Source organism: Podarcis cretensis (assembly GCF_951804945.1).
Source record: "Podarcis cretensis genome assembly, chromosome: 5".
In the NCBI taxonomy this organism is placed as follows: Eukaryota; Metazoa; Chordata; class Lepidosauria; order Squamata; family Lacertidae; genus Podarcis; species Podarcis cretensis.
Window position 1 is genome coordinate 80,858,435 of NC_137174.1, and position 25,833 is coordinate 80,884,267.

At 40.1% G+C, this 25,833-nt stretch overlaps 1 protein-coding gene across 2 annotated transcripts in view; it reads left to right on the top strand.

The window, feature by feature from the left end:
* LEKR1 (leucine, glutamate and lysine rich 1) overlaps positions 1 to 25,833 on the top strand; it is a 71,210-nt gene that overhangs the window by 23,547 nt on the left and 21,830 nt on the right. For both annotated transcript variants that reach the window (XM_079977902.1, XM_079977903.1), the window contains exons 5-7: positions 600 to 775; positions 2,560 to 2,745; positions 12,287 to 12,368. In XM_079977902.1, the coding sequence (XP_079834028.1) occupies positions 600 to 775; positions 2,560 to 2,745; positions 12,287 to 12,368 (444 nt within the window). The remainder of the gene's footprint in view (positions 1 to 599; positions 776 to 2,559; positions 2,746 to 12,286; positions 12,369 to 25,833) is intronic.

Consider the following 25,833-nt stretch of genomic DNA (forward strand, 5'->3'; position numbering starts at 1 on the left):
GGCTGGGAGTAAAAAGGAGAATGGCTTCAGCAAACTGAAAGCCCTCACACAGGAATTCCCTACAAGCGTCTTCATTAATACACATTCATTTGTTTAACTGTGTGGAGCTATACTTCATGAGCCAAAGTTTGGCCATCTCTACCACAAATCAAGATTTTTGACAGACTGATGTCTTTCTGAATCAGAAAATTATCCAAAAATGCAAGATGCCTACAAATTGTTTGGCATTAAAAAAATTAATCCATGAAAATTATGTCTGAATATTAGCTGTAATCTTTTGTAGAGCACCCATTTTGTCCAAACAATGATATAATTCTAAAAAATCATGCAAGTTGAATTCAAAAGTGCATGTGCTAGGTGTGCCAGCTGCACGAGATAGAGAGGTATTTGGTAAAGATAGTCATAATTGCCATATGAAGCTTAGCTGAAAATGTTGAAACATATTCCAAGTATTGATGAATCCAACCGCAAGGCAGAAAACTCAATTAGCTTCTTTTATTGATATAAATCAATAATTTTTTTAAATGCTTCTTTTTCAAAGTGCTATTTTGTTTTTAAAAACCCATTTACCAATTAGTTCTTCTTTTCCTTTTTGGCAGAAAAACATTGGAACGACATAAATTCATCCTAAAGAAAGCCTTTGTTCTCCTTCCCTTTATCAAAGGAGAGGTACACAGTGTTAAAGGAGGAATATTTGACTTTCACAGCCAATGGAGTGCACTCAAAGGAGAGATTTTTTTACACATAAAAAAGATTAATTTAACAGCATTGACAGGTAAATTACCAGATTACGAATTTCCCCAGCATCTGATTCTTGGTCATTTTTACAGACTTTTAATAGTGATTTACACTTCTGATTTATTTTGTCTTCACAGCACCCTTGTAAAGTATATCAGACTAAAAACTAGTTATTGCTGAGGCAGTAAACCTGTGCACTGCCCGTACTACTTTAGATGGTCGGCTGCGATATGATGGGATCTTTAATTATAATAATGCTACAGAGAAAGCGAGATGTCAGGGAGAAGCCTTGTGCCCCAGCCTCACTGAAATCTGTTTTCCTATGCAAAGGTGCTTTTTAAAGGAAGTTTTTTAGCTATCACTGGGCATTTAGTCTTGTGAGTTGAAATGGGTACAGCCTTAGCAAGGGCTTCGCACTTCAATGAGGTCTCGGCGTAGAAGAGAATGGCTTCCTCGATCTTCATAGCTGAGCTGTGATTTGGGTCCAGGTCTCTAAAATCAAAACTCAGTCCTCTCCCTTCCCTGCCAGCTTTTGCCCACAAAAATTAGCTGCATGCAGTAGCTTATGACTGTTGACCGTTTTTTATGGGTCACGTTGAAATGACTTGAACAAAATCCAACACAGGGAATTTTCTGCCTCACAGGAAAAACAACTGTCAACCTTCCCCTTAAGTCATAGAGATGAAGGGTCATGGAATCTGAAGTCTCCAAAGGCGCCTCAAGGGGTAGGCAATGGGAGAACTCGCTGTGCTCTTCTTCGCAAAGGGCAAAAGAGGCACATTGGCAGGATGCTGCCTCTGCCACTGCTGTTCTCTCTGTTTCCAGGTGATCTCAGGTTCTTGTGCGAGTGTTAAATTCACTGCAGCTTTTCAGAACAGAATAGCAGGATATAGGGATATGAGTGAATTATTTTGACATTGGGCCCCGGTCAGACATCTGATTAGATAATATATGTTATAAGAAAATCCATTTTAATGTTGTTTTGCCCTAGATATATGTGACCCTGATTCTTTTTTATGCACATTTTTTATTTTTGTAATCTGCATGAAATCCCAGCTCCTCCTATTCAGATGTGTTGTTATTTTGGTCAGTTAACTATGGAAGGTTTTGTAAATGTTGAGAGCAGCTGACTTGATACATGTGCTTTTCTTACTGTCTCTGGTTTTTCTGAGTAGCTAGTGCAGAAATGTTCTGACTATCTTACATGAGGCAAATGTAAAAATATGTGCATGCTTTCCCCATTCTTTCTGTAATACGGCATTCTAAAAGTGCTTCTTTTGTTAATGTTGAGTTTGGATGGCAAGAAATTAAGGTTCAGGAACCTGAGAACATTGTGCACCTCTGCATGCAGTGCCATTTTGAAATTCTGTAACTGTTTATGCACTTGGCAATACAGACCACACTTACAATTACCTCTGATTTTTGGTCCTTCAGCCCTGACTTGTCACAATTAATGTATAATCCAGCAGTGACTGGCAATAACTATGCATACTTAGCCAAAGGAAGTCTGGATGAGGAGCAGCACATATGCTTGGTACTTGTCAAATACAGAAATACTATACAAATTGACAATTAAATTGAAGCTGGGACAAAGGTATCAAAATCATATTTATTTATTTATAATTTATTTTAACAGTGATGGCATCTTTGTAGGTGTAGATACTGAATCTGCAGTACTTAAATAGCCAGCAAAAATTAATTGAAATTCATTCTTCTTTCTTGAATAGTTGTTTCTGTACAACCGAGGACAGTCATTTTTCTTGTGATGGTATCTGGAATTTTATTTTTTATTTTTTGATGAGAAATCCAATTACCTTTCAGAAATATCCAGTCTGAACCGAAGCTTGGGTGAATGCCAGAGGGAAAATCTGCTCCTCCAGGAGGAGGTGCAGCGTTTAAGGTTGATATCAGACGCAGCTGAGCAGCAAGCTGAGCAACTCCAGGCGACTCTCTTACGAGAGAGTGAATTACAAAACAGATGTCACGAACTACAGAAGAAAACACAAGGTAGGTGTTAATTTTAGAACAAGCAGCTGGCTTCACTGACAAGCAGCATGTTTAAAACTTCTATCCTGCTGTAGTCGGCCATTCTTAGAGGTACATGTGCAAATCTCCATGCGCCATCATTTCACATGTGCTTCCTCCTCTGTTTCTATGGTTTTCACTTCTGCTTTCAAAGTAACCACAGTTCCCCGTTATTTTTGAGCTTAAGAGAACTGTGGTTTCTTTAAACGGTGGTATGTTAAGGAGAAAGCCAGGATCAAAATGTACTTTCAGATCCCGGCTAATTTGAAATCACTGTTTAAATCAGCCACAGTTCCCCAACTACAGACATAACGAGGAACTGTGGCTACTTTGAAAGAAGAGCAGTGTTCCCAATCTCCTTACAGCCACATGGGGAGAGGGTTGCTCATGAACCAACTGTTCATTAATGTACTGAGAAAACATTATTCTTCATTACATCCTAACTAGCCCATAGAGTGCATTCATAATACCACAGCAATTTCATTCCACTTTGGTTTTTGGGGGGAGAGTACTGTTGCACTCAGATCCTACTTCTGGGCTTCCCATGTGCACTCTGAGAAAAGGATGCTGGACCAGATGTGCCAGACTCCTCTAATAGCCTTACTAATCTCCAGAAACTTGTTTCTGAGGAAACCCAGAAGGCTGGGGAAAGGTGGATTTCTCCCATCTACCACTTCTCCCCTTCAAATCTCTCCACAACATTTTTCTCCGACGTACAGGAAGCCAGAGCAGAACCTGGAGTACAGTGGTACCTCAGGATGTGAACGGGATCCGTTCCGGAGCCCCGTTCGCATCCAAAGCAGAACACAACCCGCGTCTGCATGTGCAAGGGTCGCGATTTGCCGCTTCTGCGCATGTGCGTGACGTCATTTTGAGCATCTGCGCATGTGCGAGTGGCGAAACCCGGAAGTAACGTGTTCCCAATAACTGTGGGAACTGTCGTTGACCCCTCACAGGACTGCAATTCCCAGCACCCTTAAGAAACTATAGTTTTTAGGATTTCTTGGGGGAAGCCATGTGCTTTAAACATATGGCATGGATGTGACCAAAATTTGAGGAGTCTCTTTTAAGTACCGTGCTACACACTAGCTTTGTGTCTGCATTATGTATCATAAAGCTCCTAGCAGCTGATTGCCAAAGACAGGAGGAGGTCGTACTACTTCCATCTTAGGCACTCAGCCGTAGGGCTCTTTGTTTGTCAAACAGGAGATGAGGTGGCAGTGATGGAGCAGCATGCCAGTGGAGAAAAGCACATTCTACTGATGGATTAGATAATATTCTGGATGCATGGATACATTGCAACAGCATGTGGACAGGATACAACTTTTAATAATAAATAAATGCATTAAAATGAGAGCTCAAAAGAGAATTCAGTATTGTGAATCTCTTTTTAATATTCATTTAGAGGCACCCTTTGTTCTAGCTGATCATTTTAGTGCCTTTGGCATCCCTGGTGAAGCCTGAATCGAGCCAGGCACAGAGTTCTTAGGCTCATCCAACGCCTGTCTGTTTTGGCACAACCTGGGACCTCTCCTAATTGTGACTTGTGGTCTCCTCTCTGAAACCGAAGACGCATCGTGTTACGTTCATTTTACAAGTCCAATGCAGGCATTAACAGGTGTTGTTGTTTTTTTAAAAAAAGTGTGCTGCCTTTCTGTTTTGATTCAAAAACTTCATTTCAAAGGCAACGCCATCATTCAGTCTGTGATCCTGACTGGCAACTAAAATATTCTAAAAATGTACAGGTTGTGCTATTCAAAAAGTAGCTTTGCTTCATCAAAATGACAGTGTAATTGCAGAGCGCTGCTGCTCTCACAGTATGTGATTTCAAGTCCTGAACAGCGGTAGTTATGGTACGGAATGGCTTTCATTACAGGGCCAATGGTAACAGTGATACAGCAATGAACAGAGGAATTTGCCATTTTAGCATGTGCTGTTGTTGCAGAAGGAGCCCTTGACGTGTAACGCCAAGGAATCCACTGGATCTGGGCACAATGAAGGAGATGTAAAACACCTGCCTGAGCCTCACAAGCTCATGTGGCAAACACACACACACACACACACAATTTATTTTTTGACATTTGTTTGCTTCCCCACAGCATAACGTTCTCTGAGTGGTTTTCAATCCAGAAGTATACATTTAAATAAAAAAATAAGGCATAAACCATAAAATATGCATAAATAACAGCAAGAAACCCAAAACTTTCTGCAAACCCTAGATAAATTACTTAGAAAGCCTGGGTGAACTTAAAAGACCACAAGGATTGCATAGGGCAAACCTACTTTAGGAGGGTGGTTCCATAACGGAGATGCTCCTTCCAAGACAGCCTTCTGGCTACCCACCTCATATCATTCAACAGGGAAATTGAAGCTGGGCCTCCAAAGAAGAGGCTATTGGAATACTTAAAGGAGAAGGTAGCCTTTCAGATAACCTGGTCCCAAGCTGCCTGGGGCTTCAGAGGTCAAAGCTGCACAATAATTGTACATGAATATGGATGGGGGCCCCGTGCAACTTGCAAAACACAGGCATCAAACTGCTCCGTTCCAGTGGAGAATCTTGCAGTCCTGTTCTGGGCCAATTGCTGTTCCTGAGTTATTTTTAAAGACAGCCCCACGTATAATTGCAGTAGTTTAAATTTCTAGTCCCTTTGCTCTTCTTGCCGCATAAGATCAAGATCCTCTTTACTATGTGCTGCAACATCACCACTGTAAGGGACAGATAGGAAAGCAGGCACAGACTGAGATGCCCCTCCCTCCCCCTTTTGTAATATTCCATTGATATAGTGAACACACTTGGAGAAAGTTTAAGCAGTGGGCTGGGGAAAAAACTGCAAACATCTAATTACTTTGTTTTAATGAAGCTGCAGTTATCTAGAACTAGTTGTTTTATCAAGAGTGATAAATGCATTGAGGCAGTGATGGAGCAGTTATAGCTGACAAGTAAAAATAAAAACCACATATTAATAATTGCACATTTTGTTCTCACTGAAGTAGTTTTAAATATTCATATTTCTTTCTCTAATCTGCCTTTCTGTTCTTAGAGGTCAGTATGACCGGAAAATCAGTAAACTAAATTCCTATTTATCCCCAGAAGAGGGTGAATGTTCTCTTATTTTCAATAAACATTTTACATTGTAAACCTCCCTATGTTCCGTGGATAAAGGGTGGTATAGGTATTTAGCAAACAAACAGACAACAACATCATGACTGTCATGAAGGAAAATAAAAATAAAAACTTAATAGGCTGAATTACAATTTTCCCGGGAAATAACTAATCAAACCAAAATATATTTTAATCAGTTATGTTTCTGCTTTGCTGTAAATGGAAGCATTTTAAAAGAAATGTCTAACAAAACAATCTATTCCCACTAGGGGAGCCAGAAAGACTTAAAAAAAATGTGTGCAGAAAGCCATTATTTGTAATTTAATTTCCCATGTGCTTAATGTTTCAGTGTACTAACCGGACTAGAACTTTTTGCAGAGAACATAACCTAAAAGAGACAGGCATGCAAAATAATTGTCAATTTTTTCTTGCTACTTGTAAAATAAGATCCTCAACACCATGACGTCAACAAGCACAGTAAACATATTTATTGCATTTTTATCCCTCCCTCCCTCCCTCCCTCCCTCCCTCCCTCCCTCCCTCCAAAGAGCTCAGAACAGCAACAGTCCTATCAATAACCTGAGGCTGATCCTCATGTAATGCCCCCTACACCCTGACAGGAAACTGTAGTACAGTGGTACCTCGGGTTAAGTACTTAATTCGTTTTGGAGGTCTGTTCTTAACCTGAAACTGTTCTTAACCTGAAGACCACTTTAGCTAATGGGGCCTCCCGTTGCTGCCGTGCCACCAGAGCACGATTTCTGTTCTCATCCTGAAGCAAAGTTCTTAACCCGAGGTAATATTTCTGGGTTAGCGGAGCCTGTAACCTGAAGCGTATGTAACCTGAAGCGTATGTAACCCGAGGTACCACTATAAATGCTCTTTGTGGCAAGCGGCTGTATGCACAAGCTGTAATGTGCAAAGGCTGCTCACCCCACGAATCAGCCTTATTACCTGGAGGTTTTACATACTTGGTGTAGTATGTGTTTTTAGTAGTGGCTGGCATGAATGTGGAGGCCAATCCTTGACAGGAATGGCCTCCACACATTGCAGCTTCTGCATGCATGCTGTCATCAAATGTAGGCATTTCCAGTGGAAAAAGTGTAAGGTCTATGACAGATTTAGTTGTCAGCCATGCAGCCTTGGTATTCTGTTGCCTTTCTGTGGTATCTTTAAAGACATAACAAATTTTATTATGGCATAACCCTTCATAGATTAGACTGACTCATCAGGTGCTTAACTTTTAGGTTAATTGTAACATTAATCCTACAATATACCAATTTTCTTAAGGAACTTATTGTTTTTTCATGTATTTTGATGAGGCCTGATAATTTGTGTGTGAGAGAATGAGTAAGTGATATGTAAAGCATACTTATTTCTCTTCTATTTCATAGAATCATCAAATTGTAGAGGACCACAGGGGTTTTCTAACCCAACTTGGGGCTTGAACTCACAGCCCTGAGATTAAAAGTCTCATGCTCTGCCTACTGAGCTATCCCAGGACAAACTCTTGTTGGGGAAGGGATGTGGCTTAGCCTTGTGGAGCACATTCTTTGCATACAAAGGCCCCAGGTTCAATTGCCAGCATCTCCAGAAAGGGCAAGGAAAGTCTGCTATCTTAAACCATGGATATCTGCAACCAGTCAATGTCAACCAGGTATGGGGAACCTTTAGCCCTCCACGTGTTCTTGAACAACAGCTCCCGTCCTCCCTGGGTGCTGGCTATGCTTGCAGGAGCTGATGTGCATTGCTGTTCAGCAACATCTGGAGGGTCAAAGGTTTCCTAGTGCAGACAGTACTGAGCTGGATGGACCAGTGGTCTGCATAAGGCAGCTTACTCTCTCCAACTGAATTATCTGTCATGTTGTTGTTTAGTCGTTTAGTCGTGTCTGACTCTTTGTGACCCCATGGACCAGAGCACACCAGGCACTCCTGTCTTCCACTGCCTCCCACAGTTTGGTCAAACTCATGCTGGTAGCTTCGAGAACACTGTCCAGCCATCTCGTCCTCTGTCATCCCCTTCTCCTTGTGCCCTCAATCTTTCCCAGCATTAGGGTCTTTTCCAGGGAGTCTTCTCTTTTCATGAGGTATTGGAGCCTCAGCTTAAGGATCTGTCCTTCCAGTGAGGACTCAGGGCTGATTTCCTTCAGAATGGATAGGTTTGATCTTCTTGCAGTCCCTGGGACTCTCAAGAGTCTCCTCCAGCACCATAATTCAAAAGCATCAATTCTTCGGCGACCAGCCTTCTTTATGGTCCAGCTTTCACTTCCATACATCACTACTGCGAAAACCATAGCTTTAAGTATATGGACCTTTGTTGGCAAGGTGATGTCTCTGCTTTTTAAGATGCTGTCTAGGTTTGCCATTGCTATATTGAAATAATTATTGAAACATATTTACGTAACAGCTCTTCCAGTTGCGTGTACTTTCGTTTTCCTCTCGGTAAATGAGGTTTTACTAAGAAGATGGGTTGGGGGGTTATGTAAAAGGTTCACCTATTGTTATCTCAACATTTGGCATCATTGTGTGCCATCTTTAATATCTCTGGAATGTTCGAGCTGTAACGAAAGGGTCGCCATGACCGCTTCTGTTATAGCTGTTGACAATACCTTTTTGATATAATCTACAGTTATGTGGGTTGGGTTTTTTTGTCCTTGTCAGATTTTTCACATGCTTATATCTGAAGGGCAGCATAAAAAACATTGTTCTATGAAAAACATAAGCTAAATATTCTGAATACAAATGAAGCTTTCAAAAATTTTTTGCGACAAGTAAGTAAAGCAATTAGCTAAGAAATGCAGACCCTCTGTTTTTGAAAGGCCAAGCAATGGACCCCCTACTTTTGATTTTTTTGATATATCTATGATAGTTTTTGTTACATGAGTGGTGCTGCAGACCCCTTGGATGGGTTATGCACACTTCCTGGGGTCCATGGACCACCAATTGGGAACCACTGAACTAAAGAAATAGAATTTAATCTGTCATGTGTCACTAAGTCCAAGGTACCTGTTGTCTTCCTACTGCTCTTATTAATTAAAACATTTATGAGTCACCTTTCCACTCAGAAACTAAGCACCCAAGGCTATATGCAACCAGTTATTTACAGGCTGACATGGCTGCTTTTCTGGAATGTTAAGCTCTCGGGTACTTTCCCATTATTGTGGCTGTGTGTGTTTGTATGTGTGTTTGTGTGTCTTTCTCTGGGGTTGCATTTAGTCCAGGCATTTTGAAGCTTTGTTATTGTTGTTCCCTGCCACTGCCAGTCAGTTGGCTTAAATGATTTCACCGAGGGGAAAACAGCAGGCTTGGGAGATGTACAATCTGAGGTGCTTCAGTATACCCACAGCAGGGTGCAGGAAGCAAGGCAAGTTGGCAGCCACTGTGTGCTAACAAAAGCTGACAGATTAACTCCTGGGGGTGGGGGAAGTGACTGTGAAACTTCTTTATTTTCTCCATCATTTGCAGTGATCATTTGTCCGTATGGCCCACTGTAATTGTTCAAAGCAAATTAATGTTTGGGCAAAGCCATTTGTCCTCTTCTTTTTAACATCATCTTAAGAAGGTTCTATCTAAGTTGTCATTCATTTTCCATTCCTTTTTATTTAGATTACACACCTTATGTACATGCAGTACCCAGGTACTCTGAATATGCTAGACAACATTGACGATAGAGTTATCTGTGATGTACATATGAAGTACATCAGGGTAGAAATAGTTTCAAATTCAAGGGGTGCCAAGATTAATGCAGCAATTATCAAATGCTGTTTGGTTGTGAGGTTATTTATGGGGCACTTAGAGCTTAGGGCTTGCCGATCAGAAGGTTGGCGGTTCAAATCCCCACGACAGGGTGAGCTCCCGTTGTTTGGTCCCTGCTCCTGTCCACCTAGCAGTTCAAAAGCACACCAGGGTGCAAGTAGATAAATAGGTACTGCTCCAGCGGGAAGGTAAACGGCATTTCCGTGCGCTGCTCTGGTTCGCCAGAAGCGGCTTAGTCATGTGGGCCACATGACCTGGAAGCTGTACACTGGCTCCCTCGGCCAATAAAGCGAGATGAGCGCCGCAACCCCAGAGTTGTCTGCGACTGGACCTAATGGTCAGGGGGTACCTTTACCTTTTTACCTTTAGTAAATGACTATCCCTTTTTGCTGCCCATTTCTAGCTTCATTGTACATAGGTGGCCTAGCAGTCCCTGGCAAGATGTTTCCACAGCTGAGGTCTGTGATCTGCCACTTTGCGCATTACACTGGCCCCATGGATGCTGATGAAGGAGTGACTCCTACATCTGCAAAAATCTCACCAACTGTAAAGTGTGAATTTGCCCTCTCTGAGTTAATAGTATCATCACTTGTCTATACCAGCTGCCTAAAATATCAATTGTTTGAATTTTTAGAAATGTTCCCTAGGCTAATGATAGTGTATAAGAATTTATAGCACCTTAAGGATAGGACAGCACAAAAATAATTTTTTAAGAATATCCTTCCTGAAATTGGATTTATTGGACTGTTGTATAAACCGGTGGCTTTTATTTCCAGAATGATTTGTTAGAGTACAGGTTATTACAATATTATGTGTAAGTTTAAAATCAGTCCAGACTTCCGGGTTAGCGCCTCCGGTAATGGCAGAATTCCTCTGATCGGGAGGAATTTGCTTCGTAGGAATCCAGGTCTGGCCGCCACGGTGAAGGCGGAGACCCACTAGAAATCACAGGCGGGTGAAGCCTGTGAACGTGGGATTCGGCTGGCACCTTTTGCGCCTCCCCTACTCGCGGGGAAACCTGGTTTCGGGGATCCAGAGCGACGTGGGGTAAGCGGTGCGGTGCTTCGAATTGACTGCTTCTTCCACGGAGCGAAGCCACATAGCTGTTGCCGGTGAGCGCTGACTTTTTCCTGTGGACAATTTGACCTTAAAGCAACTACCCGTGAGTAGAGCGGAGAATTGGATTTTTAAACGTCTTAATTTGGTGCCGAAACGGGGAGGTCTAAAACAGGAAGTCCACCTTCCCCTTTTGTAAATAGATTGAAGCAATGAGGATGCAAGCTGAAGTCTCGGAAAGCCTATTGTAAAGGACTGACCGTGATTATACTCTTTAGCCTCAAAAGAAGGAAAATGAAAATAAGATCAGTGGAAGACAAAGTCAAGTTCATGTATAAATATGAAGAAGACTCGCAGAAGGGACTTGGAAAAGAGTTAAGAGCATCGGACAGAAGATCACCAGGTTGATGGACTATAGGGAATTGGCGGATATGACTGGCAGAATCCGGGACCAGGGAGAAGAGTCGGTAGAAGAAGATTGGGGAAAGTTTAAAGACTATTTATAAAAATATTGTAAAATTAATGAGTGTTAGAAAAATGTTGGAAAGGAGCTATATGGCTTTAGTAGAAATGTTACAAGGAATTAAGTACAAATAGATTATTAGAGTATTAAAGGGAAAATAAAGTTAAAATATGTTAAGACAATTATCTATTAAAGGGAAAAATAAGGTTAGAATATGTTAAGATAAATTACAGGACAGAAAACAGAGGGAGATGGAAAGGAATTGCTGAAACAGTTAATTAAAGTGGAATACAAAAAGGGAGGTGTGAGGAGGTCGTTGAAACAAGTAAATGAAAGTTAAGATACTGAACTTATTAGATGTGTTTTAAATTGTGTTTGTTTGGTTTTGTTAATTTAATGTTTGGGGGTTGGTGTTGTGTGGTGTTTTTGTTTTTGTATTGTATTGTTTTGTTTTGTTTAATTCTTTGTCTTTCTTTTGCAGTCTTTAAAATGTTAATAAATATTATTATTTTTTTTAAATCAGTCCAGAATAGACAATAAGAAAACAAAATACTTCCTATCAGTAATGCAAAATCTGTTGAAAGACCAATTCCTATCAGTGCCTATCAGTTTCAGAAGTTGACGCTGCTTGACTTCTTTTTACAAAACGCTTATATACAGGATGTTTATTATACACTTCTGGTTTTGTAGAAAGGTGCCTTGTTCTTGTATCACTTTAAGTCACAGATGAAGTAAGGTGAATGCACAGCATGCTAGTGTATGATGCTGAAATCATGGGCGCTTGGTTCTTCCTTCATTCCTGCTGCTCCTGAACTGCTGGGAGCTAAGCTCTGATATGGCTGAAGCTGAACATTTGAAGATTCTGGACATACAAGAGAAAGTTATTCATGCAACACACAATTAAACTATTGCACTAGCTCCCACAGGAGAGAGTGATGGCCACCAACTTGGATGCTATGGCTACTAGCTTCAATGGCCATGTTCCACTTCCTTTAACTGCGGTTTAAAGTGACATGCAAATGAGAGCATTAAAAAAGACTACCTGCTGTAATGTGCGCAGCCTACTATGGGCTTTCATGGAAGAATGCAGGATGGAATAATAATGTTAAATGATGATAATATATATTAACAATTTCTTATTTCAGATTTAACAAGTCAAGTAGAGACAATTGAGCACGAGTTCCAGAAAGCAGCTGCCGAAATCAGCCATTATAAAGAACTATTTGTGTAAGACACTTAATTTTATTCATATCAGGTATAAATTTTATTCATAACAGGTATCGTTTTTTTCTGCCTGATTCCCCTGTAATTATGTGCTAAAATGTAAGAGATAATGAATACTAGGTTAGTTTACTGAAGTCTGCTAAGGACTGAGAATAGTGTTGATTTTTATTTTCAAGATATATAAGACATGGAACATATTGTTGCATGCAGCCTCAATCTCCTTTCACACCACCCCAGTCTCTGAGCACTTACCTAGGGTTCATGTTTCCTTTCAGAATGAGGCTGCGGTGTCTTTAAGATACAGGGTTTATTTACACATCTGTACAACCTGAGCCTACAATTGAGGGGTTCGCAGCATTAGCACCTCATTGAGGGTCTTGTTTCTCCCATGGTCACAGCCTTGGATTCAGACAGACACCATTGCTCTCTCTCTCCCTGCCCCCAGCTTGCTGCTTTCCTTCTCAGTGACATCACTCCTAACACTAACTTCTCTAACCTAAGCTATGGCTTTATCTCTTAATAGCCCATCACCTCACAGCAAACTAGCTTAGTTTAATTAACTTTTAACACTTACTGATTCCAGGGGATTAGAAGTGTCAAGCACACAGCTTAGCACTCCAAGCCTTAATTAAATCTTAACATCTACTGGACCCAGGAATTTAGGGGAGTCTGGGACCCACAAACTCATAACACTATTTTATTATCCTTGTGGTGCCTTATTACGTTGTAGGTTGTTGTCCTCTTCTGATCCCATGAAGCAACCTATAGACGTCTTAGTGAGCAACTTGTTCCAAGGAGAGCTGGAAATGAAATGAACCCTTTTGATCTCCTATGTTTCCTCTTATTTTGGAGAGAAATAGTCTTTTAAAGAGACAGACACTTCTCTTATTGTGCTCCTGGATTTTCCACTTGGTGTACTCCCTGCGCCATTGTACTGTAGGAGTGGGGGACACTCAGTTCCTCAGGCCTGGAAAAAAGTCAATCATTGTATCATTTTACTGTTGTTAGCCGCTCTGAGCCCGGCTTTGGCTGGGGAGGGCGGGATATAAATAATTTATTATTATTATTATTATTATTTTTCCCCGGCTGTGGTCCTATGGGTCTTAGTGCTGCCTGCCAGTCTTGGTTTCAGTGGGCTCCTGAACACCAGCATCATGCTTAGAGCCAGAAACCCAGTCCTCTTCCTCTGCTGGTGACCCTGTAACTTCCAACTCAATATCCTTGCCACTGCTAGATTTTGGGATCAAGAGAGTTAATGAGGTTACACGCATAGTGTAATTTTGAATGAATAGAGAAGTTAGAAAAACAATTCAGGAGATACTGGGAATCTTTTACACTGCAAGGAAATTGAACGTAGCAGCCCTGCTGGATCAAACCAAAGGTCCACTGCCTCCAAACATGGAACTCCATAGTAGTTATCATGATCAATAGCCATTGGTTGGCCACTTTAAGGCTCCTGACTGCAGTGGCAGCTACGTCTTTACCTGCCCCACACCTGAAAGCACATATTATGTCACGTGTGGGTCAGGCTGACGTGATTTGTGGGAAGTAACCAGTATGGACAAAAGCCCATTTTTGTTTCAGATTTTGAGTACATGGCATCTAGCACTGCAGTGATAAGGAACAGTGGCACACAACCCTCTCACTCCTCCAACGTACAATTTCCAGCAGCAAGGTGGTGGTGGGACCCATTTGTACAACGTGAATGCAAGAGCCACAAAGAAAACAGGAAATCCTGCCAAGTCAGAGTGTAGAGCTCATAAAAGGAACAAGCAAGGCTGAGATCTAAGTGAAAAACACCTGCACACACCCAAAGTCAAGGCAGATGCTTATATAAGAGATGCAGAAAAGCCTGCCGCAAAATATGGGCGGAGAATGCACTGCGAGCAAGTGGCTGCTTGGCTTGTTCAGACCACAACACAGTCCGTAGGAAGAAGCCCAAACTCTTGCCCTACAGGAGGGAGGCCTGCCACTGAGCATGTGGAAATGATATAGCCGGTATAAACAGACTTTAGTGGAAGAAGCATTATTGGCAAGAATGGTGAAAAGTTCATTACCCATAATAGTCAGTTCCGGTTAAATGATACCTCAACAAGTAGAAAATCCATTGGAACCACCATAAGAATCATCTTAGGGGTTCAGACCAAATGGTCCACCTAGCCTAGTATCCTGTCTACAATCTCCATTGGTTCTAATAAATCCAAGGGAAGAGGTTGTTTGTGGTCTATCACGCTCCCAGGGGAGCTTTTCAGCTCCCTGCAACCCCTGCTTGTGAAGGCCAGAGAATCCTCACAAGAAGGACAAATTGTCAGATCCCTTTTCGCATTGCTGGATGGTCTATGCCCACAAGCACAAGTCTTAAAAGAGCTACCTGTACCGAGTCAGACCATTGGTCTTTGCTTCATCTTATCAACACTATTGACACTGGCTAGTCATAGCTCTTTAAGATTTCAGAAAGGAGACTTTTCCAGCCCATCCAGGAAATGTCTGAGGTTGAAATTTGGACCTTTTGCATGGAAAGCATAGCATGTGCTCTCCCACTATCATACAGTTCCCGGCATTCATTAGATACAGTCATGATTAGTAATATTTGCCCTTAATACGTTTTTCCTTGCTATATAAAAAGTGGACTTTTAACCATAACAAATTCAGGAATGAAATTCCTTTTTATATTTGTGGTGCATTTTACATTCAGAGGTAGTGTACATTCATTGTTATTTCAAAAGACAGCAATCAGCATTCTTTTCAACAGGCTTTCCTTCCTTGAAATATATATATGGTTTCTTTATGACATGTACATTCTTGCATTCACATTTTGCGGGGGGGTGGTGGTGGTGGAAAATCAAATCTACAAATACCCTGTTGCTAAGCGTTCCAAATATTTTAACAGTAATTGAAATGAAAAACACAGTGATCGCATATACATAAATATACCATAATGAGTTTCCATAATGAGTCTGGGTCTAATTTAGCAAAGTAGTATATTCTATTTCAGTTTAAGTATAAATATAAAGATTAACTAGAGTTATTAATAGGTGAAGTAATGTTATAATGATGAGAAATTTCACCAAGTTTCCAGCTTTAGTGGGGTTTGAATTGTTATGCTGCTTGCCTGTTTTCATTCCTGACTTACTGAAAAACCAGCACCACAAGTTCAGTGTTTGGTGGTTGCTACAGTAAATGACCACATACTAGGTTTAAATTACATTGAGAACATACACTGCCCACATTTAAAGTATCAGGCAGCACATCACTCATTTGTAATACATGCCTGCCAACTTTCCCCCCACTCTGAAGGCTTTCCCCCCAGTCTGAAGTCCCAATCTTCCCTGTTGTTTCACCTATAATTACCATAAGAAAAGACAAGAAAATTAAGGATAGATTCATATATTCCTAAATATGTGCCTAATTTATATTTCAGAACTGAGCACTGAAATAACATTCTGGCTGACCTTAACCAGCAGACTAGCAGTGCATCCGTTTCTGTGTGCCTGCCTTCTTCTGTGGTTCTCTCATAGTCTTCTCTACTCTTGCATCAAATATTGGTGGTGTTGAGTCTGGCATCATATGACACATTTAGCCTATTCAGCCAAAGACCAGAAGCAGGCCTTGAGCATGGTTTCTCCCTTGTTCCCTACTTCCCTCTAGTTTCCTCCAGGTGAGAGGGAAGTATTGTGCCCCAATAAATTCAGCCTTGCATGATAACAGTCACCAACTTTCTCCTGCTCTGAGAAGAGCTGAGGAGGAAGCGTGCAGTGTGAGCTGGTGGCAGCTGGTGATATGTGAGGCAAAGTGGGAAAATGAGCTTCTGAGTGGTACCAAAGGGAAGGCAGCCCCGCAGTCTTGTGGTGGTGATTGTGTGACATTTGTAGAAGCAAAGATGATTCAGTCAGAACTAGCCATCGGACAGCTTCAATGACTGACTAGCAGTGCTCAGTGTGGGCTGCTGACACCATGAACCATCTCCCACAGCAGGAGTGAGCCTGTTGAGCTGGGCTTTAGGACTCACCCAGCGGCTGGTGATGTAGACCGGAAAATGGTACTTGGCTGCTGGTGGTATAAGTTCAAGATCCCCTCCCCACCCCTGTCTAACCCTAGGCAGATTTTCAGGAGCCGAGGAATGAATGAGTAGGCTCATAGATTTCTTTAAAAACAACAATAACAAACCAGTCCATGTTAAACCCACATAGACATTTTAAACAACAATATCATATTTTTTCTCAATAGGAAAAGGCCTTTCACAGTTCAACCTAAAAACCACAGTAAATATTTAAAGCAGTTAATTTTCTGATCTGAATAAAGAAGTGCATGTCCAACCAGCCCTGGCAAAACAGTTGTTCTGTCAGACCAAGTGATGGTTAACAAAGAGATAACTAAGCAATGTGTCCATGCTCTGTGTGCACAGAATCTGGAACATGTTGGAGGGACTTTCTCTGTCTAGTAGACGTCAGTTATTATCACTCCTCAGCAGACATTTCCAGCAAGAATGATCACCCAGGGGCCTGGCTCCATTTGGGCGGCATACTTGCCGAGTACAATAAGAAATATCCCTTTTCCTCCTCCTTCATTTTCCAAAGCTCATCTTCCATTCATGCCTTTTGATTTCCATCTGCAAGATAGAACAGAAAGTTTCATTTTACAGAACTTCCATAGAAGCGAGCAAAAACTGGAAGCGATTGTAATTTGAAATTGCAGCTCAATCATGGGGTGAGAATGCCCAGTTCCCTTTGTTACTTCATCAGCGGTGCTGCAGAAACACTTTTCCTCTAAAGTGTTGTGTAGTTATTCAGTAAATAGTCATTTAAGCAAGCCATTCATGTAAAGACATAGTGGATCAAGAACAACCTGGCCAGGATTAATCAAAGCAAGGAAGGAAGTGGGTTGGTGCCAGCAGGGGGGTCGCTATCTTGACGCATGCCCTGGGGGTGGGGGCTACAAAATGCCCCTGAGGCTACAGGAACAATTGGAGGGTAAGGGAATTGGGAGGTCTGGTGATCTTGTCAGTAGAAGAGCCAAGCAAATTTCTCCTGTCTGCTCAAATAAATCCCACTGAACCTGGATCACTAGGGCAAACAGGAGACCAAGGAAACGTCTGGTGAGAAGATAAATCCTTGGAGTTTCTATGTAGGCAGGGACTCAGGTGCCTAGAGATGGATGCAACTTCTGAGGCTGTGGGGATGGGGCAGGCCTCCTAAATCTTTTTTTTAAAAATAATATTTATTAAAGTTTTAAAGGTTACAAAAGGAAAAAAGAGAAAACACCAAATTAAGCAAAAAACAACAACAACCAAGACAATACATCACAATAAGTAAAAACAAACAAAGAAAAAACCAGAAAAATACAAACAATTAAAAAACGAATCAAACCTTCCCATAACTTATCTTTCATTTGCTTGTTTCCTTGATCTCCTCACACCTCCCTTTTTTGTATTCTAGTTCAATTAGATATTTCAGCAAATCCTTTCCATCTTTGTTTTTATCCTAATAATTTATCTTAATATACTGTAATTTTACATTCTCTTCTTTCACTAATTAACAATCCATTTTTACTTAGTAACATTTCTGCTAAAACCACATAACTTCATTCCAGCATCCTTCTAACATTCCTTAATTTTACAATATTTCTGTAAGTAAACTTTGAATTTCTTCCAATCTTCTTCCACCAACTCTTCTCCCTGGTCTCGGATTCTGCCAGTCATTTCCGCCAGTGCCATGTATTTATATATATATATATATATATATATATTAAATAATATTTATTAACATTTCCAATAAAAACATACAAATACAAACAGCAACAATAAAAACAAAAAAAACAACAACAACAAGTATAATTTCAAACCTTAATTTTCTCAACCTATTTTCCCCGACTTCCTCATACCTCCCCGTTTTGTATTCTAATTTCATTATCCAATCAGCAAATCCATTCCCTTGTTTCCCAAAAGTTTTTTACTAATTCCATTCCTTTTCTTAATCAAGGTCTCTGAAAACCACATTATTTTTAAACCCCTGTCAATCTAACATTCACTAATCTTATAGTATTTATTAAGGTAGTCTTTAAATTTCTTCCAATGTTCTTCCACTGTCTCCTTCTCCTGGTCCCGGATTCTGCCCGTCATCTCTGCCAGTCCCATATAGTCTGTCATTTTCATCTGCCATTCTTCCAGAGTGGGTAGATCTGGTGTCTTCCAATACTTGGCAATAAGGATTCTTGCTGCTGTTGTGGCATACAGAAACAAAGTTCTATCCTTCTTTAACACCACATGGCTAACCATACCCAGGAGAAAGGCCTCTGGTTTCTTCAAGAAGGTATATTTAAATACCTTTTTCATTTCATTATATATCATTTCCCAGAAAGCCTTGATCCTTGGGCACGTCCACCAGAGGTGAAAGAATGAACCTTCATTTTCTTTACATTTCCAACATTTATTATCTGATAAGTGGTAAATTTTAGCAAGCTTGACTGGGGTCATGTACCACCTATAAATCATTTTCATAATATTTTCTCTCAAGGCGTTGCACGCCGTGAATTTCATACCGGTGGTCCACAACTTTTCCCAGTCAGCAAACATAATATTGTGTCCAATATCTTGCGCCCACTTAATCATAGCTGATTTAACCGTTTCATCTTGCGTGTTCCATTTCAACAGCAAGTTATACATTCTTGACAAATTCTTAGTATTGGATTCTAACAGTTCTGTTTCCAATTTTGACTTTTCCACCTGGAAACCAATTTTTCTGTCCAGCTTGTAAACCTCCATTATTTGATAATAGTGAAGCCAATCTCGCACTTTGTCTTTTAGATTCTCAAAACTCTGCAATTTCCACTTATTACCCTCCTGTTCTAGGATTTCACAATATTTTGGCCATTTAGACTCCGTATTAAGTTTTTTCAATGCCTTTGCCTCCATTGGTGACAGCCACCTTGGAGTTTTATTCTCCAACAAATCTTTATATTTAATCCAGACATTATACAATGCTTTCCTGACAATATGGTTTTTAAAGCCTTTATGAACCTTAACCTTGTCATACCACAAATATGCATGCCACCCAAAAAAGTTATTAAAACCTTCCAAATCTAAGGTGTCTGTGTTCTCAAGAAGCAGCCAATCCTTCAACCAGCAGAAAGCTGCTGATTCATAGTAAAGTTTCAAGTCTGGCAGGGCAAATCCCCCCCTTTCCTTTGCATCAGTTAAAATCTTAAATTTTATTCTGGGTTTTTTGCCCTGCCAGATAAATTTAGAGATATCTCGCTGCCATCTCTTAAAACACTCCATCTTATCAACAATTTGCAATGTTTGGAACAAAAATAACATTCTAGGCAATACATTCATCTTAATAGCTGCAATTCGACCAGACAAGGAAAGCTTCATGTTTGACCAAATTTCTAGATCTTTTTTCACTTGATTCCAACATTTCTCATAATTATCTTTAAATAGATTCATGTTTTTAGCTGTCATATTAATCCCCAAATATTTTACACTCTTAACCACAGTTAAACCTGTTTCATTCTGAAACCTCTCCTTCTCCCCTACTGTTAAGTTTTTCTCTAATACCTTAGTCTTTGATTTGTTTAATTTAAATCCTGCCACTTGACCAAACTCTTGAATTAATTCCAAAACCCTTTTGGTGCTAGATTCTGGCTCTTGTAATGTAAGTACCAAGTCATCTGCAATTGCTCTCAATTTATATTGTCTCGCTCCGACCTGAACCCCTTTAACCAGCTGGTCTTTTCTTATCATGTTGAGCAAAACCTCCAGGACCGAAATAAAAAGTAATGGGGAAATTGGGCACCCCTGACGTGTCCCTTTTTCTATCTTAAATTCTTCTGTGACTACATTATTTACAATTAACTTTGCTTTTTGTTCAGAATATATTGCGCCTATACCGTTTTCAAAACCTTGGCCTACCCCCATCCCATGGAGATTCTTCTTTAAAAAGTTCCAGGAAATATTGTCAAAGGCTTTCTCCGCATCCACAAATATCAGAACAGCTTTTGTGTTTATGTTAACTTCTAGCATTTCCAAAATGTCTATTATATTCTGTCAGGGAACTGCCATCAGAGCAGGTGGTGGAAGGGCTCAAGGAGGTTAGGAGAGACTTAACAGCAGAGGAAGGAACCAGCAGGGGGAGAGAAGGAGCTCCGAGGGAAAGGGAGTCGGAAGAAGGGCTCTGGGACACTTCCAGCGAAAACAGTGAGGAGGTTTCAGGACCTCCTATAGGGACACCCACACCTCGCCGGAAACTGTCACGCCGAGAGTCCAGAAGACGCGTTTCCGTTAAGGAGCTTTTATGTTGGAAGAGATTCCACAAACGCCCACTGTCGGATTCTGCCAGCGACTGAGGGAGCCATGCTTAAGGGCTCCACTAAAGACAGAGTTTTGCTAAGCTGAGCAAACCCTGAGGGACTAAGCTTTTACGCACAAGCAGCTCATCATCCCATCACATATTCCTTACATTATCTGATAAATGTCTTCTCGGGAGGAAGCCCGATTGATCCCTATGAATCTCCCCCATCAAAACTTTTTTCAATCTCTTAGCTAAAATGTCGGCAAAAATTTTGTAATCCACATTTAATAAAGAGATTGGACGATAGTTCTTAAGTTGGGTCTTTTCAGTCTCTGTCTTCGGTATAAGCGTAATATAAGCCTCTTTCCACGTATCAGGTGCTTCTTTCCCCTCAAGGATTTCATTACAGACTTCCTTCAAAGGTTGTATTAGCCATTCTTTTAAAGCCTTGTAATATTTGGAAGTCAGTCCGTCAGGTCCCGGAGATTTGCCCAGTTTCATGTTTTGAATGGCATCTTCTATTTCTTGTTCAGTTATTTTCTGATTCAGAAGCACTTTGTCTTGACATGAAATTTCCTTCATCCCATTTTTCTTCAAAAATTGTTCTATATCAATCTCTTTTTCTGGCCCTTGTGTATATAGTTGTTTAAAATATCTCTGGAAGCAGCTTCTAATTTCAGTTGGATTGTTTATGTTCTTTCCATCCACTTCTAAATTTGTCACTGTATTTAGTTTTTGTCTCTTCTTCAATTGCCAAGCCAACAATTTCCCGCATTTATCAGCGGATTCAAACGTTTTCTGTCTCATTTGTTTAATTTTCCATTCTACTTCTTGGTTCATCAGTTCCATGTATTGCATTTGGCATAATTTAATTTCTCTCAAGATCTCCTGAGACTTTGGTTTTGATCTCAATTTCTTTTCTCCTTCTTTAATTTTTTCTAATATCTTATCCTTTTTCTCGTTTTGGCTTTTCTTCTTTATTGCATTTTGTTGTATCAAGAAACCTCTCATAACCGCTTTGCTTGCGTCCCAGATTACTCTTTTTTCCACATTAGTCCTCATGTTAATTTCAAAATAGTCTCTTAATGTTTTTTGGGAAATATTGTCAAAAGCTTTCTCCGCGTCCACAAATATCAAAACTGCTTTGGTGTTAATATTCACTTGTAATTTTTCTAAAATGTTAATTATATTCCTCGTATTGTCAGACAAGTGCCTGCCCGGGAGAAAGCCCGCTTGATCTTTATGTATTTCTTCTACTAAAACCTTTTTTAGTCTTTTAGCCATGATATCTGCAAAAAAATTATAATCCACATTAAGCAAAGATATGGGGCAGTAGTTCTTAAGCTGTGTCTTCTCAGACTCTGTTTTCGGTATAAGTGTAATTTAAGCTTCCTTCCACGACTCTGGTGCCTTTTTCCCTTCCAATATTTCATTGCAAACTTCCTTTAAAGGTTGTACTAACCATTCTTTCAAGGATCTATAATATCTTGAAGTCAAACCATCCGGCCCTGGAGATTTGCCTAACTGCATGTTCTGAATGGCCCCTTCTACCTCCAGGCCTCCTAAATCTTTCACACTAGAACCCTTGGCATATTGATTAAACTTTACCACATAAATGCTTTGTTTCTTTACTTGCTTTTCATATACTTCCAGTTGATGTGCCTAGCAGAGGCCCTTTTCATCTATGGTAAGGTGTGTGAATAGCGAGGAAGGGCTTTCATTTACCTAATGTGGACGGTTGAAAGCTGTTCAACAGTGGCACAGTCTCCCTTGGAAGGTTGTGGACTTTCCTTCCTTGAAGGTTGCTAAGCAGACCTTGGATGGCCATCTGTCATGGGATGCTTTAGCTGAGATTCCTGCATTGCAAGGGGTTGAGTGCTTAGTGCAGAAAGTCTTTCCTATTCAAATTAATTCAAGAGGGTTCTGGAAGCTTCTCTGTGTGAAAGAAACAAGCAGAAGGTTCGTGATGTTTGGGTTATTCCTTCAGAGAAGCTGAGTACAGCTGGCTTAAACTGTTTCTGTTATCTCTGTCAAGGTCATGCTGACAATAATAGTAAGGCCAGAAGGAGCCTGGGTTTCACTCTTTTCTATCTCTCTTTCCAAGTGGTGTGGTGTTTTTTATATAGTATGCTTAATATTAAGGTTTAGTCTTATTATAAGTTATTGTAAGTGTAAGTCTGCTGCAACTGGATTTCTTATGAACAGTGCCAATCCTGAATGTATTGGATTTGTGACCATTATGCTCATTTGCCTTCAGTAGCAGTCAAGCTCTGCTGGATGAAATATTAATTGCCTCTGGTCTATTTTGGAGGAATCCTGCAACGTGTTTAAGTTTTTACTCTGCTAACTATACGTTGAGGTTCTGCTCTGGATCAATATTGAATAGGATACATTACAGAACTAGATGACCCTTGGGGTTCTCTTCCAACTTGAATTCTATGATTCTAGGATCCTACGTACTTTGTGCCCCTTCTCCTACTTTCCTCACTTTCCACACAAGGATGATCAGTTGTGCAGCTTCGCAGGTTCATACAGAAAAAGTTCTATTCCCCCCACAAAATCTATATTCTCAGCTGCCCACCTGTACATATATATCACAAATGGCAACTTCAGTGACATCTGAAGCAACCAGGTTGCTTGGAAGAATGGCAGCTTGCCCATGGCTAACAGCAGCAAGGTTCCTGAAATATTTATTCTACAAAAACAAGTCTCTCTCTCTCTCTCTCTCTCCCTGTTTGTGTGTTGTAGCAGCAGCAGTAGCAGCACTGAGTTCACTGTTTTGACCTTATTCCAAAGTTTATCATGCATTATACTTCCTCCGTTTAGTTTTGGTACTCAGAATTAGGTGCTTTTAGTATATAATTAGCAGCATTCAGACTAAATTAGTATCTGTGGTGTCTATGTCATGGATTTACAGCTATAATCTTTGAATATTTGAATCATGTTGCCAAAGAATATCTATACATTTCAAAGGAAAGCCTACTGGCAACATTAACACATAATGATATTAAGTCAAGACATCATTTTTCCATGCCACATGTAATGGCTGTAGAACTTTCTTTTGAACTGAATGCTTGAATTGAGCAATTACATAAATCATTGTGACAGCCTGTTCTGGAAATCATTGACTTGACAAATTTCAAAAGAAATTCTTTAGACTTAAAGGTCTTCTGACATTCTTCAGCAAATGTGTTTACTTTCATGTAGCAGTTATTTAACAATAATTAGGTATATGAATCATTGGACAGTTGGCTAATTATTTTTTTACTTCTGAAAGTAGAATAAAAGGAATGAATGAAAAGGCGTTCAAAATTCTGTCTTCATTTTTTAAAAAAGAAACACAAAGTTACAGAATATATGTAATTATGTTCACTACATCAGCACCAAAGTAATTAATTTGACAAACAGTATCTTACATACAGCAATAAATTGCAACTACAATAAGCTGATACCTTCATTAGAGTTCAGTAGGTGAGAGTGACTGCTTAACTCTCTTTTCTCATACTGTTAACTATTCAAAATTGAGAAGAAAGCAACAGACACCTGCAGATAGTCAGAGAGTGCTGTTGCATGTATCATCTCAAACAAGAGTCAGGTGCTACAAATGTGATAGTAAGGTTCTACCTGATTCTTGTCTGAGTTGCTCTCAGTGCTGAGCCAAGTTTTTGAAAAGTATTGCTATACCATTCAGACATCAGTTCCTGCCTTTATCTGTCCTGACCCAGTTCATGTTGCTGCCTGAAGCAGGTCGTTTTTACCCTGTTGCCAAGTAGCAGGGTTGGCCCTGACCATTCGTAGACTACCATCCCCATTTGCTTCTTGGCTGAGCTTCCAGTTTGCCTCCAGATCCTGAGTTCTGACAGTACTGTGGGAGAACAGTGGGAGACTGGAAAGGTTTGAAGTCATAGCAAGTGTTTGAGGTTGGAAGAGTACGTCTTTATACGCCGAAGGCCCTACCTTAATCTGTAGAAGCCACACTTCTGGTACTGTTGTGCCTTACTTTCAACCTATATTTTGACAAAGCAGGATGAGGAAACAGTCAGTGAATGTGTTTGCACTATTTATCACAAATAGTAGATAAGGAAAAAAAAGTTGAACTTTGGCATGGATGTGGAAAGGAAAAGGAAAAGTACAGAAACAAAAAACGTGGAAATAGAAATTTTAAACAAAACCTGTCTAATGCAGAGACTTCAACTGACTAAATATTATTATTATTATTATTATTATTATTATTATTATTATACCCCACCCATCTGGCTGGGTTTCCCCCGCCACTCTGGGAGGTTCACAGTATATATCAGAACATACTAAAACATCAAGCATTCAAAACTTCCCAATAATGTATCCACAGCATGTTGTTGTTATTGTTGTTGTTGATATTTATATTTATACCCCACCCATCTGGCTGGGTTATGAGTATGAAAGAAAAACTCAGCACAACACACGAGAGGTTCTAAATATTCTTCCATGGAGTTCTATGAGTACCTGGAATGCCAGACATGTTTCAGTTTGGTCAGCCTTAGTCAGTGGCGTGTACAGTGGTTCCTTATGCATGAGCTGAGCTGTTTCCAAATATTGGTTATAGCAATACACAGCAGGTATTTGCCTTGTCCAAGTTATGCATTTCCTACTGGGCTTATGTTTGAAAGTGATGTAATGCTCCTGCAATATGCCTGGATTTTTAGTTAATGAGACATTTGTTAAGTACAAAATCTAAACAATAAATTAGTCAAAGTACAAGCCCCACATCTTTATACAAATGCAGAGTTTTCCAGTGCCACGATGTGACTGCTCTCTCTTTCTGGATGATTGGATTAATCCTTGAGTCCTCATTCTGCCTTACCTGTCAGAAACGATGTCAGGTCTGGTATAGTTTTTTGTGACATCAAGTCACAAAAGTCAAGTATTAGTTATTCTGAGCCATCCTGATTTAAATCATTCCAGGCAAAGAAGAGCTCTATGCAGATCCTTCACCCCACTCCCTAGCCTACCCATATATTTTAAGGAAAGACAACACTTGTGAGCAAAACAATCCAAAGGGACATGTCTTTTAAAACCTGGAAAAACTGCTGGAATTATAGGGAATGGACACTGTGGCATTGTACTACTGCATCATAAAGAATTTGTTATCAAGAATTTGATAATAATAATAATAATAATAATAATAATACTTTATTATT